Source organism: Thunnus albacares, chromosome 14 (assembly GCF_914725855.1).
Source record: "Thunnus albacares chromosome 14, fThuAlb1.1, whole genome shotgun sequence".
Taxonomy (NCBI): domain Eukaryota; kingdom Metazoa; phylum Chordata; class Actinopteri; order Scombriformes; family Scombridae; genus Thunnus; species Thunnus albacares.
This window is the reverse complement of record NC_058119.1, coordinates 8,145,188-8,163,841: the sequence shown is the minus strand read 5'-3', so window position 1 is coordinate 8,163,841 and position 18,654 is coordinate 8,145,188. Positions and strand designations below refer to the sequence as shown.

At 41.1% G+C, this 18,654-nt stretch overlaps 1 protein-coding gene across 9 annotated transcripts in view; it reads left to right on the top strand.

The window, feature by feature from the left end:
* Window positions 1-18,654, top strand: part of cdh23 (cadherin-related 23) — a 186,107-nt gene that overhangs the window by 86,124 nt on the left and 81,329 nt on the right. For all 9 annotated transcript variants that reach the window (XM_044373469.1, XM_044373468.1, XM_044373471.1 and 6 more), the window contains 3 exons: window positions 1,616-1,810; window positions 1,906-2,034; window positions 5,326-5,404. In XM_044373469.1, coding sequence (XP_044229404.1) covers window positions 1,616-1,810; window positions 1,906-2,034; window positions 5,326-5,404 — 403 coding nt within the window. The remainder of the gene's footprint in view (window positions 1-1,615; window positions 1,811-1,905; window positions 2,035-5,325; window positions 5,405-18,654) is intronic.

Below are 18,654 nucleotides of genomic sequence, written 5' to 3'. Positions count from 1 at the left end.
CCCCTGGAGTATACAAGGCCACATGCTCTATTTTGTGTGTGCACAGGTGAGTGTGTGAGTGACAGAGAGAGCGAGAGAGAGAGAGAGAGAGAGAGAAAAGGGACCTTGTGCAAGTGTTTCTTTCCAGTAATGTACCTGGAATACCTCCCATCCTCTTGCACAGTCTTTTTTTTTTTCTTGTGTCTGCAGGCAGTCTCATTTCGTATTAATTGTGTGTGTGTGTGTGTGTGTGTGTGTGGTTGTTTTGAGATAAAATTCCAATTAATGAAGATGTCCCTCAAACTCTGCAATACCTGGGGACTCTGTATCTTTATATGGCCTCCTCTTTTGTGATTTTGCCAGGTTCGGACACTGACCATGGCCAAGACAAACAGTACTCTGATATGGCATTGTGCAGCCTTTCTTGCCCAGTTGATGTTCCTTAACTCTTAGCTTTTTGATATCCACAGTAATTTTTTCAGGCAACACAGATAGGCACAGACGGTGAGACGAATATTTTCTGACAATAGGATGGCCCTATGTCATTGAAGTTACACTATTGTGAGAGTAAAATCTGTTTTATCAGAGGAAGTCACAATGTGGAGCTGCAATGGACAAGAGTGCTTCATTCTGTCCAACTGATATGCCATAAATTTGTCCTCTGTGCCCAAATTAAACTCTGCTGTCAACTGTGTATGGTCAATCGTCTAAAACCGTCTCCTTGCACATGAAGTGATGAGAAAAGTTCAGCTCAAAATGAACATCCAGTAATTATCTTCTCACCCCTGTCGAGTTTCCAGTGGAGTTTGTAAGATCATCACACAGGGAGATAGTCCCATAGCTCCAGCTTTGCATTCTTTCAAACTGTACTGTTAATGAGACAGTCTTTTCAGAGCTGCAAAACAACCATAAAAATGTTCTCCATATTTCCGACCAATGATGAAGGGTTTTGTAGTTAAACAGTGAAATGTGGGGTGTTTTGGTGTCAGTGAATCATGAATTTTGATTTTGTGGGAAACAATTCCTTTAGGAGCAAAATGTTTGTGTCTGTACAGTGGTGATCAAGAGGCAGTTGGGTTCACCTGTGTTAATTCACATTCTTCTTTTATCTATTTAGCATCCTTTGGTTTCTGGCTTAATAAATAAATAATAGTAATAATGTGTGTGCTCTAACACTGACGTGCCACTGAAGAATTGCTGATGCAACCCCTTGGTCACTAACCAATCACAGGTGATTGATTACAATAACAGCCATGTTTAATTCATCCACATTGACCAATAATACATTGTTATTTGCAGTCATCATTTAGGAGAGTAGCTCTAGGGAAAGAATATGCACATTCAGTAACAACTTATTCATTCAACTCATTCCAAAAATGATGACTAATTAAATTGTCCCCTGTGGCTCTGTAGCTAGACAAGGCTTCTGTGTAAACCACATAAAGGTCATAAGTTCAGTCTGTACTTCACCAGTAGTGTATTAGTATTCATCCTGAACATTTCTCAGTGTAATGATGGAAAAAATATTCTACTACAATTTGAATCAGGTCATGTACTTAGATCATGTCTATTTCACTGCCAGCCTGTACTCAATGCCAGTACTATGTGTTTATGTCTGCTTGAATGTGTCTTCCAGAACACACCGGTGGGACGATCAGTGTTTATGGTGAATGCAACAGATCCAGACCAGGGCACTGGAGGCAGCGTTCTCTTCTCCTTCCAGCCCCCTTCCCCCTTCTTCGCTATTGATGGGGCCCGAGGCACTGTCACCGTCATCAAACCTCTGGATTATGAGACAACCTCAGCCTACCAGCTCACTGTCAACGCCACGGTCAGCACATACATCAACCACTGAAATTTGCATTAGCACAGACCTAACACACTCAAACAAATGAATGCATATGCTTTTGTTTCTGTTTCTATCAGGATCAAGACAAAGTGAGACCTCTCTCCCGGCTCGCCAACTTGGCTATTACTATCACTGATGTCCAGGACATGGACCCCATTTTCACCAATCTGCCCTACAGTACCAACATAGAGGAGGACGTTCCCCTGGTCAGTAATACCTGACATCACACTGCCACAGCTTACATCCTCCTCATGCAGTTTTTATGTGAAAGCCTCTACAATCTGTTCATTTCTTTGTCTCTCATCCTTCTCTGTTGTCAACAGGTTCAACTTATCTTTCACCTTCATTGCTCATCTCCTGCTCCTCCTGTCCCATGTTCCTTCTCCTTTTTGATTATTCAGGAGCAGGTGCAAGAGAAATATGGTTAAAAAGGAGGCCTGAGTTAATATCAGGGCAGGATACCCTCTTCCTGAGACCTGCCCCCCCCCCCCAAAAAAAAAAGAAATCCACACACACCCAAACTCAGCCCCAGGCCCCTATATGCAGCACTGCAGGTGTTGGAGACTGTGGAGACTGTAATTACTGTGAGAGATTTACAGGGATGTGCGGCCTCTAGCAAAGGTCACCAGGGCTATAGGATTTATCTCACCATGCTGCATCATGTGCTCTACTGCTGCATGAAGTATGAAGTACTAAGCAGTAGGGTCTCACAGTGACCCTACTTTTGTCTTTATAGCAAGAAGGTTTATAATGGGTATGTAATATACTGAGTGTCTGTTTCTCTGTGTACCATTATGTTCACCCCGGCTCAGCCCTCTAAACTGGGTTCCCAGGTGGCTAATGGTCCAGCTATTGATGTTTCCACTCATAGAGAGGGAATTACACACAGGGGCATAATACTGTCCGTCCTTATTTCTGTTCTCTCTTTCTCTCTCTATCAGTTTTCATTCTACCTCTCCTTTCGTCTCTCCCCTGACTCACCCAAACCAATCCCCACAACTCACGCACCCACCCGCACATCTCTCGTCCCCGGCTTACACGTGCCGTAGTAGAAATGTCAAGTGCTACATTTGCATGCATATTAACGGGGCGTGACGGAGTCGACGCCCGGTGTCTCCCCGACTCTCTGATTCATCAGCTGTCACCAGGAAGGTCACAACAGGAGGAAGATGAAGGAGAGGAGGAGGAGGAAGTGTGGATGGGGTAGAGAGAGAAAGTGGAAGAGATGTCGGGGTAAAGGTGAAAGGAGAGAGGAAATGTGCAAAGTTACAGCAAGATAGAGGAATAAACATCACGTTGGATCACAGAGTCGATGTTGATGAGTGGATTCCAGATTTCTCACAGCAACCGAGCAGTGTTAAACCTCAGTAATACTGCCTTGGAGTATTGTAGCTCTTGCCTCTTACAGTAGGGGGCATTGTATAATCCTATTATAGCGGCACTGTAGGAGGAGGTCATGGCAAGCGTGCAATCAAAATCTTTTACTGAGCCCCTTTGACCCAGCAACAGATACATACAGGATAACAACAGTGCTTAAAGCGAAACACAGAAACGTGTGCCACCACGCTGGCACACATACACCCACATACACACACACACTCCCGATGCCCTCATGTGGTATTCTAACAGGCATGTGTCATTTCCATTAGGTAGTGTTTGGTGGTGATAAGCCGAGGGCGTACAGTGACGGAACGAGTGTCAACTGTTCTCAAGGCCCATGACATTTACACGTAAAGGGATATCAAACTTGGATCCCTGTCATAGGTCATTTCTCAAAGGTGTGAGTGAACACACACACACACACGCACACAAAACCCCCTCTATTCCTATCTCTCTCCGTTCCTGTTTGTTTCTCTCTGTCTGTCTTTCTCTTTTTCCCCAGCCAATCAACCCGTCATCCGTAGAAAAACTTTGAAGGAGTAAAAGAAAATATTTTCACAGGGCAGGGATTTTAGCTGTTATAGCTATGAATCCATGCTGCTTGGACTGACGTTTAAGCCCCTTCTAGGACAAACACAATTTGGCTGTCAAATCAATGAGGAGAAAGAGAGAAAAGGAGAATGGGTGGGGGGGGGGGGGGGGGGGTAATGCACTGTATAGCTAGAAATGAAAGGATAAGGAGGAGGAGAGGGGGGCTGACTTGAGTTTGGGAGATGTGTTGGTGTATGTGTGAGCGTGTGTGTGTGTGTGTGTGTGTGTATGTGTGTAGGTTTGCAGGAGGGGGGATTGTATCTTTGACGGTTGATTGAACATATTCCACTTGTGTAGACAGCTCGAGAATATTGCTCATATTATTTCAGCATCACTTCTTCTTCTCACTTGCTTTCTCTGTCCCTCATTTCTCTCTTAGTCTGTCCCTAAATCCCCCCCCCCACCCACCCCCCATAGTGTTTGTGTGTGTGTGTGTGTGTGTGTGTGTTTCCCTCTCAGCTAGTGATTGGTGTGAATCAATCTCTCTAAAAGGCTTGTAATTGATTCTGCTGTAATTGGTCAATGACAGGAGATGCTTTGGCAGAAATGGAGCATAAACACGCCTTAGACACAATTTGCAGGATCAATGGGAGGCAGCATGCTCGGGTGTGAGTGAGAGAGTGTAGAGGGAGAAAGGGGGAGCGGGAGGGAGGGAGGGTGGGAGGAGGAGAGAAGGAGAGAAGGAAGGAAATTGGGAAGTAGGGAGGGTCGCTCCGTCTCTCACTGCAGCACAGGGGTTTTTAAGTATCACCACCGTGTCTGATTGAGGCACGAAGTCTGAGAAAGCTCAGTGGATCAAAGACTTTTCAAATAGCTTTTCGCTTTTCTTTTTTTTCTCCCCCAACTGTCATACTGTGGTTTTTTGTCGAGTTGCAGGCTCATTGGCGCAGCTGGAGAGTTTTGAAACAATGAAAGGTGAAATAAACCCCAATGAGGTGCTAATAACCCACTCTATAATGAAAAAAACTGTCTGTTTGTGATTTGCCTGCTGTGATGTTAGTTGCCTTTTAGTTACGGTTATTTTTCTCCTTTCCAATATGGAGATGCTGTGACGTATTGGCAATACAGGGCTGTTATGGTTCAACATTTGGTGGGAGTGTCTTTCCAAGAAGACAAGACAAGTGTGCTCGTTCATGGTCTTCATGGGATAATGAGTTTCTGACTGGGAAATATTATGACAATGATTCCCCAGGTTGATGCATTTCTTACAGATTTCACTGATTAATGTCCATCCTGAAGGCCAGAAATCAACATTTTTTACAATATGATAAAGGCCACTAACATCATTTTGTGTACATAACAAAGGACAAAAAACATGAAAATATGAATCTGGTATTATGTAGTTTGTCGATAGCTGCTTACTGTAATACAAGGTTTCTTGTAAATGATAACAGGTCAGATTAAAGTAAAAATTGCTGGAAAAATGCTTGGAAATGCATAATGACTGTGAAGATTACATGCAGCTTATACAGTATGTTCTGTGTGTGTGTGTGTGTGTGTGTGTGTGTGTGTGTGTGTGTCTGCAGGGTTACGAAGTGCGGAAGATAACAGCCATTGACCAGGATCTGGGCCGACCGAGAGGCATCGGCTACACCATCATCTCAGGTCTGAGTCACATAATCAATCTGACATCCGCAGCACAGAGAGGGGAATCGATCACTTCTTATCATAATCCCACAGTAATAATAGACAAGTCTCATCAAGCACAACAGTCAATAACAGGAGAGAGCAGTGCCTCAGAATTGGAGAAAGGGCTTGCCCATAAGTGGATATTAATCACTGTTTGGTGCAGCGGAAGTCAGCTTTCATTTAGTGTTATCATTCACAAGTTTGGCTCGTGCCATCAAAACAGGATTATAGTTTGTCAGAGTGACAAATTTTACCTCCGGCAAAGAGGATGATCTCATGTGTTTCTGTTGTTGCCTACGTGTGTTTTTTTTTTCGATTGTTTTATTAGATATGTCAGAGTAACACTTTGGGTAAATACGCTGAGATAAAGTGTGAGTGCTGAATGCCTCCATTGGGTCTCCTCCTGAAATCTATATCTTGTGTTGGTGTTTCTGCACCTGTGAGTCTTACTTTAAAGAATGTGATGGGACTCGTGGAGAAGATGAGAGGAAGCCACAGTTTGCATGGTGCTGATAAGGCTATAGCAGTGATCCTGCAGCTTCCTGAGCTGAGTTTTCCTCTGCCAATGATGTGACGTTTGTGCCTGCCAGTTAATTCTTCCGTCTGTCTGCCAGGACGATATCTCCCAAACTCATGAACAGATTTTTCATGAATCTTGATGGTTAGATTGACCTTGGGGCAAGAAGGCCCACGTTACATTTTGGGGTTGATCTTGAATTGTCACTACTAGACCAGTATCTTGTTTTTCTTGCCTTATCTGTGAAATGACAGAAATGATTCCAAATCCCTGAAGTGGGTTTTCAGGATGAATAAACCAATTTAACATAGAATTTTAATGACGTTTTGGGGAGCAAGTGGGGAAAGTGTTGATGTAAGTATTGTTTTTATGAGTGGTAGTTTGTTTGTGAACTGAAAAAGCTGGACTCCACTGTCCCCTGTTTGCCCTAAAGAATAACCTAATTTGCAATCTTGTGAAACCCGCCTTCAGAATGTGGAGCTTGTGTTGATCTTGTATGAACAGATGAATGAGATCAGACCGAAGTGAAGGTTGAAAGGTGCACTAACAAAGGGACACACTGAGTTTACATGCACTCATTATTTACAGTAATTTAGTTATTTGAGTGTATTAAATAATATTACATATTGAATGTGTCATTATCTAAATAGGTAGTGCAGACCGTCTGTTCACTAGATGATGACCCATTGTCACTGATGTCCTCCGTCCGTTTGTTTTTGTCAAAGAAATTCAGGATATGGCTGTTTTATCTAGTTTTTGTAAGACACATCCCTCCTTTTACTCACTGAGTAAACGCCATATTCCTTTTGAAATAAAACGCACAAACACTTTTGACTCGGTGCTCCATGCACAGCTGTAATTCCGCTTTAATACCCCCGTAGGGTGATTATTGTCACTACAATCAACACTTCAATCCTGAAGGATGAAGAATCCCTCCAAGATCCTTCAGGACTAAAACATTGATCTGTGTGGTGAAAATAAACACCCGTTGGGAGGATTATAGCTATGTGTGGACTGTATTCTTTAAACTCTGCATGCCCCCTGTTGAGCCCAGAATGGCCAGGATGGAAGGACATCGGTGGCTCCAGTTTTGCCAGCTGGCTGATAAGGGCTGGCACCGCTTGATAAGCCTGGCACACCATGGGAATTTTGGGTGATGAAGATATTCATCGTTCTGCCATCTGCTGAGTCACTGCCTGACCTCACTGCTTAACAAAGGAATTTGACCCCTTGTGTGTGTGTGTGTGCGCATTTGAACTTGAGCATGTGCGCAGTCATGTAATACTTGTGAGTGATAGCGTGTCTGAGAGAAACAGTGTGCGCTCCTTGCATGCATGTGTGAACCTGACTGTTGTACACTCAGGACACAGAGTCCACAACCCAGCCCACTTCTTTACAGAGCTCACCACAAACACTCTGCTCCCTTTCAGTGCACACACCTACTCAGTCTTACTTACCATCTGCTGCAACATTTTGTATTGTTGTGTGTGTGTTGTGTTTGTTGCAAAGTTGAAGGGCTGAGTTAAGCTCTAGAGGAGAAGAGCATTAAAAAGACATTAATTAGGTGGTGCGATGGATTCCCAGTCGTTGCAAAATCAAGAGTTATAGCACTGCACTAAGCCCTTATGGAGATGGAGCCTGTAGGCTTGATAAAATCATTATAAGTTTGATAGATAATGGAAGTTGAAGGGTGATGCAGTGCCAGGAGATAAAGGTAGGAGGGCAAGGTTTTCAGAGGATTTTTGCATGTGTGTCAGTTGTTTTTTTTTTTTGTTTTTTTTTGGTGAGTCTGTGTGTGTGTGTGTGTGTGTGTGTGTGTGTGCGTGCACATGTGCACTCGCATATACATCTCTGTCTATACAGGCTCATGTGCACGTAGTCAGATTAGTGTGAAGGCGTGCTTGTTTGCAGACTTAAGCGCAACTCTGCACGGCGCCTCTCTTGCCTTCCCGCTCCTCGCCCAGAGTGTCCTCAGAGAGCGCGGCTCACTCCTGCGGGACTCGTCTCATTAGTTCAGTAATTAAGATAAACGAGGTTTTAATTGCAGCTGTGATTTATGCTAATGATTGTGGGACTCAAGATGAGGATTTCCTCTGCCTCCTCCAATCAGAGGGCAGATCTGGGATTTGATGTGTACAGGAGATAGCATCACAGCATCACCGCTCTGCCTCCAATGTTGCAGTTGTTATTGTTTGTTATGATGGTGGAGATGCAGGGGATGGTTTGATGGTAAGATCCCTGGTCCACTGAGTCAGATGTATCGCTTATTGTAACTCTGACCTACTGGTCTCATTATGCATCAAAAGCTCTAACCATAGTCCTTTACTGATCAGTATTTTGTACAGTACTTTCAGACCCAAAATGCTCAAAATGTAACAAACACTCTCGCTATTGATGATAATAATGATTTTTATTCATGCCCATAGTGGTTGTTGCCCTAAACAACCATATTGAATGTTTTGCATTTGGAAGGCTCTGCTCCTGACAGACCCCGAATTCCTAAGATCATGTCGTCTTTTCTCTACAGTAGCTGTGCACCATTAAGTACTCATTGCCTTTTAAAATGAGAATAATCTTGCCTAATCTTTACATTGGAGAGGTAATACTGATTTAATGACCTATTGCCAATCATTGCAGATGTTGCCATAATTGCTACAAATATTTTCAGATTCTTTTCATGTAAAACTTACATTAGCTTTTAATAAAGATACCAACTCCTGTATGTCTCAATTGCAATTTATCATAAAATTATCAAACCCTTAAGATCTGTCTAAAAGTGGCATTAACTATGTGATATGTGTCTGCAAAACCAAGTAAATAAATTATTAGATAAACAAGATAAAAAATGATAGTTTCTTTAGTTCAGGCATGCTGGACTGAAATTATATTGTGTGTGAGAGAGCTTTGTGATTAATGAATATGTAATTTCTGCAAGCTTTTTTTATTTAGGAAAACTGTGCAGAGTCACTGACAAATCATTATTGATCATATAAAAGTTAAAGAGGTGCTCTGGCAATAATTGCCATTACCGAGCTATCTCCTAATTCTGCTAATGTTGGGTCAGATATTTCATGAACGATAAAATCCAAATGCACTTCCCTTGATGTGAAACTCTCATCTATAAGTACTCCATTTTCCCATTGTCGTCTGCATTACATTTCCTGAGTCAGTCTAATTTGGCCTCTGGCACTATTATACCAAGTGAAGCTTTTATTTATTTATTTATTTTACAGTTGCTCTAAATGTGCATTTAAGTCCATTTTTAAAAAAATGAATTTGTTCTAGGCTCATGCTGATAATTGACCTATTATTAAAGGGAAGATAACAGAAGAATTTGCCAGGTGTTCAGGTGTCTGTTTTGACTAGCAACAATGTGTCCAGGGAATCAAATATCTGCTTGCTCAGTCTTGTTGCAGTAGTTGCTATGACTCCAGTCAGTGCAGAGAATATTAAATATTAAATGACCTTTTCCCGTAACAGCGCTAGTCTTACACCAGCATGATCCCCATTTTGACCCCAGTTGTTCCATGCATTACAATAATACACAAAGTCTGATATAAACTTACCAGCTCCCCTGAAAGGAACAAATCCTGTAAAGCCTCATTTTTTGCAAACAAATGTTTTACATAGCACCACAGTCTGCTAATGCAGTTTTGAACCAATTAAGAGCAAATATAAAAGGACAGCTTTATCATTATGTCTTCCTCATCAGTAGGATGTTGTTTTAACTAAAAACCAAACATCCCATTTTCCTTATCCAGACAGCAGCATACAAAAGGAAAAGTGTAAACAATGTGACAATGAAATGCTTACAGAAAATGATACAGACTTCATATCACTTGATTTTGCTATAGCACAAAAGCTAGCAGGTGTGTGATGGACAACAGGGATTATTTTCACAGAAGGTACAGACCAAAGAGAATAATTACCTCTATAATAAGCATTATAGCAACTTCATTTGTTTCTATTCACATGTAAAGTATATAGCACCTTAGCTTTTGGCCAACAGCTCCAGCAACAAACAATCCCAAAATGTCAGCAATTATCCACTCAAACCCACCCCCGAGGACGGCCAAGGCAGCAGCACAGACAGCCTCGGTCAGTCTCACTGACACCAACGACCCGAGGAACTGACACTCCAAAGATGGACTCACTCTGGCACAACGTCCACACAATAACTTTCATTTGAGGATGTCTGCACGCATACATACATGAATGGATTACACACACACACACACACACACACACAGGGAAGGAGAAAGAAGGAAAAGATACCAAAACAGAAATAAAAAGACAAAAAAAGAGGTAACTTTTACCTCTCTAAAAAGAGCTTGGCTATCTGTGATTTCTATTATAGAGAGTTAGAGGCCAACAAGTCTTGTCCAAAAGTATTTCTGTCCGTTAGGATAAGAGTTAAGCCGTTGTGTAAAGTTTGTGTGGACTCTCCACTGTGCCTGTAATGATAGTGTAAGGACAAGCAGAGGAAAAGTCAGCCTAGCGTCTCACAGAATGAAAGGACATCCCCCAAGCTTTTCATATCAGCCTCTTGTTTATCTGTGTGTGCTTGTTTCTATCTCTTGCCACATGCAAGCACAACTAATCCCATCTTAAGCCCTTTTCCATCTCTACCCTTTTCTATCCTTTTAGACAATTCCTCCTTTCTTATTGCATCTCTTCTGTTTGGGAAACTGCAGCAAAGAATTGACCGCATTGGATTTTAATTTGCAACAACCCAAGCAGAATAATTGTCTAAATTGATAAAAGATGATAACTTAATTTATGTATTCACTAAAACATCCTCTAGTATTTAGAAATTTGTCAGAGGCTGCAAAGTGAGACCACATATTGCACTGACACAGACACAGTGTAGCCAGAGGCATCCACTGATTTCCATGGCCTTTGTCTGGGGCAGTATATGAACACCCTATCTGCCCCTGCCATAGGAGTGAGATAGGCATCCCTGTCCAGTGCAGTGGGTCAGAGGGAGACGACTGGCCTTGTTCCAGCATCCCCACAGCATACAGGTCAGACAGGTATGGTCACGCCATTTCCCGCCTGGACAGACTGATAGTAGTAAAGGCGATTATTTCCCTTCGTCTGCCTTTCTACACGTATCTCTATCCGTCAGTACTGCTACACCCTGATGCTCTGATTCCATTCCTCTATTACATAGCTCGTATCAGCAGACATGCTGTAATATGGACAAGGCTAATACCTGTTATTCTATGGGGAGTGCTTATTGTGACTGTCGCGTCGTTGGGATTTCTCTGGGTTTTCAATTAGACGCTCTGAGGCTCTCTGCAGCTTGTTGCTATGTAATCTCTCAGAGAGGCAGATAGTCTGCGGGACACTGATCACAACACAATCCCAAGTCTAGTAGAGTGCAGTAGCTGTGTTCACATTCAAGTCCAGACCTCACTGGGCTACTATATGATATAGGCAGGGGTGGTCTTTAGCATTAGGTAAGAAACTGCCTGGGACCACCAGCTAAAACAAACCCAAACAGCTATATACTTTTTATACTTAGATATGAAACATTGTATTTATTTATTTATTTATTTATTAACATTTTACAAAAATACTAACCACATTCACCCATATCTCCCTTTTTCATTTCCTTAAAGAAACTTTTCCAAACCTGCTTTTAAAAACTATAATAGATTCTGAGTATCTCACATCATCAGGTAAGCTTTTGCCCCCAAACTTTGAAAGGATTTATACCCAAAAGTTCATATCTATGAACTTTAACTGAATTTTTATTATGCCAAGTATTATACTTAGGCAGGTCGCTCAAACATCTGTAAATAGTTTGGCTCCTGGCTATTTAGGTATTTACACACGTGACTTGCTGCAAAATACTGAACCCTGTTAGCAGAACTGAACAACTTTAGTGATTTAAAATGTCCTAAATGGCTTAGAGATTCAACATATCATCTTATTTTATTCAGTCTGTGAACAGGCCTTCCAATTGACGTTAAGAAACATTTTTTTCTGTTTAAAAATTTTACACAGGTAATTTTCCAACTATAGAGTTACCAGATACTGTTTATTTTGATCTTGTAACCCACCTAAATAGGTTTCTGAGGTATTGTCTTTCATTGTAACTCTGTTGTAACCTCCCTTTATCCATTCCATTTAATCCAAAGAAATATTAACACTTAATACTAGAAATTAAGGTTAGATATTTTAGATTACACAAATTTAGATGTACTTATGGTAAAAAGAAATGACAAAAATATATGGCTCAGTAAGAATCCTCCATTCTGCCCTTGATGTCTTTCACTGGTTGTTGTCCTCTTAAAACAAAATAGTTTTTTAGCAACATCACATCACAAACATATATATTTCAGCTGCATCTATTGGTGTTAGAGGTCCTCCCTTATTTTCATGTATTTAAGAGATAAACGGGATACTGCTGGCTTTGAGAAATGTTATCCTAAGCTATCTGCTTCTGAACAAGCATATTTCCAGATGTCAAACCCAATTTTCTTTGCTGCTGTCTCCCAGCCAGCTGTTGTTTTGTCCAGAGTGTGCAGAAATAGATTTTGTATCATCTAGCAAACTACAAAAAAATATCAGATAGGAGGGTAAATCCCAAGTTCTGTACTCTAGTCTTACAAACACAGACAAAAATTCTCACAGCCATGCTTACACACGCATGCAAACACAAAGTGGAGAGATAAGACTACACTGTCAGCTCAATGCTCTGTTGAAAAGAGAAAATGTGACACCTTGAGCTGACAAAGCCAGCAATCAATAGCTCTGAGTTTGATTATTTTCCAAGAGACCTGTGGAATGACACATTTGTCTGTGACCAGGTTGAGAACCAGTTTTTACTGTGGCATCTGGGAACACTAAGGACTTTGTACGGTTCGCTCTAAGTAAGAAGAGGGTAAATATTAAGCTGCATCTTTGTGGCCTATTAGTGAGCTTCCATTACTCCATCATGAATTCTATTGTATATGAAATATTTGATTAAAAAAAAAAACTTAGAACCTAAAAACATTTTCCAGTCATTGCACACACCCTTATTCAATTGCCAGTAGCGTTACATCGGGTGTTCCATCAGTGAGAGGCAGGTGTTAGATAATGTCCCTGTTACAGAACTAGCAACTTACACTGGTTGATCGAGGGGAGCACATGGAAGGAGGTTGGGAACTGAGGGAATAGCGCAAACCTCCCACACCTAACTTGTATGCAGAGGTTATACAAGGAAGAATATAAAAAAAGCACTACTTAAAGCATCACTTACCTACAAGAATGTAAGCTGAATGTAAATTTTTTTTTCATCAAATCCCAATAGGATCGGAGGTTAGAGTCATACAACTCTGGAAATTCAGAGACACACAAAATTAAATTAAAACTCCAACAATCTTACAGTTAAATTGTTGCCATCATGACCGCCTCAACTTTTCATTTATGGAAAGCCATTGGTTATGTTATGGAAGTCAACGGTGATCAAAGTCATTAGGTTAAGCTTTATCCACAAAACATGTTGCAGTATGTGCTGCTTTGGAGAGCACAGCCGCTCTCCATTGAACATAATGGAGTAAGTCGCTCGTGGCAATGCTGGTAGTGGAAAAAACAGCTTGTGAGGTGCACATATCCGTTGCATGCTCATCAGAAACGTAAGGGGTCCTGATCAACTTGAAGTGGGCTGGGTGCGGCATGAGGAGCTGCTAGTCATAGCTGAGGCATCAGGACCTGAAAGTGCATCTAAGCAGCCATGTCAACAGCACTGAGTGGGATACCTTGGCAAAAAAAGGAAAGCACTTTCTTCTGCCATGTATTGTCTTAGAATATCTGTCCTTGAACCTCTTTTGAAGAAAAACTTTTGATGAAACTAGTTCATTGGGTATTCATGAAATGCAGCTTGTCTGCCAATGGCGAGACACCCACAGGGCCATTATCACTTCGCATCACACACACACACAAAACAACATACAGACTCACTGGTAACTGTCATACACCAAGGGTTTGTGTTAATGCAAGCGAGTCAGTGTATGTGAGAAGCTGTTCGTTTAGATTTAGATGTGAGTGTAGTTTAAAGACAATAACTGAAACCTCATCATCAACATGATTTGCCTGTAGGCGTAATCCTTAAAAGTGACACTAATTTGTGTACATTTAGCAAAGTACACAAAATCTTAGCCTCGAGACTCCGAGCACTGGCTGCATGCCATATCACATTACTAGAATGTTCCAGCGCCCCCATGATGTTGTCACAAACTAGAGAAAACAGTTGTCACTGGCTTAGTCATGGCGATTACACTTGGAGAACTCCTGCTTCAGCTGTCCTCAAAAGCTCATTGCTCGGAGAAAGTCATTGTCATCCACTTGTCGCACGCCCGATTGAAATCATCAGATCAAATGCCTTATTTCTTCTGTTCTCTTGGGCAATCCCTCACATAATAACTACACATGTATGTTTTCCACTTTTGCGACTCAATACACTCAGTCTCTCCCATTTCTTGCCTCTCTATTTTTCTCTCCGTGTCTCTGAACTCACTCTTATGCTCTTTGTAAGTGGAGGAGAGAATTTCAATGAGGAAACTGTTCTCAGTAAATGAGCCTTCATTGTTCATGACAGGAGAATTTAAATGTGTTTGTCAATAGATAATATGAAATTCGTTCACGTGTTTTTCTTTATGCTTTGGTAATGCTGAGATTGTTCAAAGTGGCAAATTATTTGGATTACTTTTATCTTGTAATTGTAGTAGCAACTATTGAGGCAATTGCTCACATACTAAGTTTGCACCACAAGGAAATAATAAGTGGTTGTGTGCATATACTTGAGTGTGTGCGAATTTGAGTGTGTACCACACACTAGACAAAATCATGGCATGGTTTCTCATTTTCCAGTCCAATACTGTTGGTAATGTGAGAGCATGGCTAATACCCCGGAGTCTCACATCATAGAATCAAACTCTGCCAGTTAGCACCACATGCACTCTGACACACACACACATTTACACACACCCACGTTTGTCTTTCTATACTTGTGAGGACCCTTCCCTAGCCTGTAATCCTAATCTTAACCATCACAACTAACACACACACACACCTCACACACACACACACTCACAAACACACAAGCACACTCATGTTCTCTATGTGTGTACATAGGAATTCTGCATTGAAAAACCTACACATTAACACACACGAAACACATAAACACTGCCTCAAGTCATGAATATCAAATGCAAAAAGTTGAAATTTAAGCTTCAAATTAATTTGTCATTCCAACCATATCCATACTAGGAGTGGGCCTGTATGCAAATACGTTATTTGGCAAAGCACAAATAATGTTGTTTTTTTCCCGAATATTTATTTTGCACAAATATTTTAAAAATGATTTGTTTTTTGGGAAGAAGGAAAAAACCATGTCAAATACCAGAGCACAGGTTGGTTACATCGCTATCTCAGTCTCTCTCCTCTGCTCCGCTGTTACGTCTATCAGCAGGTCTCAACAAGGGGAGTCACATCCACCTACTACAGGACAAACATTTCCTTATTCAGACATCTCTCCTCGAGTTGGGGGTGTTCACCAGAGATAAAGCTGAGCTACTGACACACGCAAATTGCTCACAAGGGACTCTCCATAACCTGTTGGTCACTTTCTCCTTTCCACAATGTTAGGTTGTAAAAAATAGGCAATAAATGAAAAGTGCAAAGCAAGAATCGCCTTTGAAGTTCTTCTCTACACATCACACTCTGTGCTGTCTTGTGTTATGGGTGCATAAATAGGTAGAGGTCTGTCTGCGCATTTGTGATGCACTTGGTTTTAGCTCAGTAGTCAGCACAGTCGTCTATGATCTGGGGGACTCGAGTTTGAAGTGTGGGGACTTCCCTCATAAGGTGGTTTATTCATAAACTTTTTAACACTTTAATATCCTAAAATTAAAAGTGTAATAAAAACAAAAACTGGATTTTTACACCTAATTCCACTTTTATTCAAATACAAATAATGTTGCTGCCTCAACAAATATAGATACAAATACAAATACTGGGTTCTCTGCACTTCCCTAATCCATATAGAAATACACATACAGTAGAACAAAAATGTGTTTCTCAAGACCAGGGTGCAAAAATAAACCTACAATAAACATACCTAGAAACACACAAGAACGGTTAAAAACTCAATAAAAAGAAGCAGTTAAGTTAAGTGCAATTAAGTAAGTGAATTAAAACCCTAGGAAAGGCATGGTTTTATACCAAATAGATAAAGCCTAAATAGATAATATAAGTATGCCTTTATTTGTGCTGAATCTGTGTGTGTGTGTGTGTGTGTGTGTGTGTGTGTGTGTGTGCGTGCGTGCATGTGTGTGTGTATCTCTGTGCAGCAATTTTCACCCCCTGGGGGTCTAATCACAGTGTCCTGGCAGATCACTGGAGAACTTTCTATCAGCAATTAGAATATGATTATATTTTCTCCCTCAGTTGGGCCTGTGAGTCACTCTGTATAATTTCAGCCTGTCTCTCTGGTCAAGCTCAGCACACAGCGGAGCTGAGGTGGAGGGCTGTTCTGTGGAACCTGAAGCATTGAGTCAAAGCCTCTTTACCGGATGCATACAGAGAGTAGAACCAACAGCGTGCTGTTACTGTGCACTTGTACATTACAGCACACCACTCTTGAGCTTTGCAGGTGTGTGTTTATGCATCCATTCCACTCATTGCTTGGCCAGGTGAGTGTCTAGTCGCCCGGGTAAGGAGCGCCTGTTGGAGTAGATCGGCATTCTAGTCAGGCCACTGAAGCCGACAAACCAATTTAGAGGCACGATGCCCACACTGAGCGGGTCTGTGTCCCTGATGCATATTACCCCCCACAACTACCAATCATTATCAACATCGACCTCATGCCCTTCCCTCCCATCCAGGCAAAAAAATGTTTCATATGTTGTTTCAGCTTATTTTCACTGCTGCATGACAAAAAATGACAATGGCATTTTTTTCTATGTTCAATCTTAGTGTGACAGTGAGTGACACAGTGATACTGCTAATGAGCAACTTGGCCCAAGCATTTACTTCAGGATTATTAGAGTGATCAGGGTCATCTGCAAGGAAGCACCGGAACTTGTTGATTTCTGTTTCATTATCTCAATGGTTCTGTAAGAGTTTTTGTCTTGTGCCTCAGTACTCTTTAAGTTTAAAGTAAGGCGTTAATACAGACTCTTGTGTGTGCATTTTTTTCATGTTTCATTTTATCATGTTGTGACCTTGAGTAATATGGGAATCAGACAATATTCACCGACACACTTTTCCTCATTTCCGCAATTAAATAGAATATTAAAGCTGGATATAATCAACAGCAATTTTCGTCCCCTTTATGTCCCTCTTTCTCTCCACCTTTTGGCCTCAATCCAGGCTTATTACCCAAGGGCTCTGCTCTCTCAGCTGGCCTGCCTCCTCTCCTCTATACCCCCTCTGTGCTCTTTGTTCTGTAGCTTCCCTCCTCTCCATTCCAAGCTAGGTACAGGGCAATAATAGAGCAGCCAGTGGGGAGTGGGGAACACAGGCATGGGTTAATCTGTTGACCCTAGCCGTTGTGCACTGTAGACTTACCATCTGAACGTATTTCTCCAGAGTCTAGACCTCAGCTATTACTATAAACTATCTGAAGAGAGTGATTCTTAATCCCTCAAAGTGCAGCCGAAGGTTCATAGTGTGCCACACTTACAAAAATTAATGTAAAAAAACGTGAATTCAGGGAGCATGCTTTTTGGATTTAGTTTTTTATACTTTAACATTGTCACACCTACAGGGTTATGATTCAAATTTTCATATTTAAGTCCATTTTTACTGTCCCATGACAGGTAATTGGATGTGCAGTCAGAGTTTAAAGATCATATGAACAAATATTAGCATGATTTTATAGCAAGATAATAACAAAAGGGGAAACCTTACAAAATGTTAGATAATTTAAAAATTGATTTAGAAAAATTAAATATGTCAAGTTTAAACTATTGTAAACTATTTAAAAGATCAACTTTGACCATATCATGGACATATCTCAAAAGGGGCATGAATGTTAAAGGACCAGTATGTAAGCTTTAGTGGCATCTAGCGGTGAGGTTGAAAATTGCAACCAAATGAATACCTCTCCCCTCACGCTCCCCTTCCAAGCATGTAGGAGAACCTTACGGTGGCTACGAAGCTCGCGAAAAATGCAAAACACCCTCTCTAGAGCCAGTGTTTGGTTTGTCTATTCTGGGCTTCTGTAGAAACATTCTGGTGCTATATGGCGGCCTCCGTAGAAGGGGACCCACTCACTGTGTAGATATGAAGGGTTCATTCTAAGGTTACGAAAACACAGCGATTCTTATTTTCATGGTATTATACACAAATTAAAACATACTTATAAATTTTATATTCCATTTCTGCCAGGTGTGTTCCACTAGATGCCACTAAATCTTAGATAGTGGTCCCTTAAATTCACATCAGAAATAGCCTCACTTTTCAGGAGAGAAGCAAAATAATGTTTTGGTCAAGAACACAAAGTTGACCAAAGTGGTTAATGTTATTAGGACCAAGCCGTGACCTAAAATGCTTGTAAAATTTTCTTAAAAATTTTGTAACTGACTGAGTGAACCAAAATCAAAATGGGACTTTGTCTCTAAATTGTGAAGCAAATGGTGTTAATTATATTTATTTATTTCCATTTTAAACTAGTAAAAAAATATTACTGGTATCAATGGTCAAAATGTAAAAA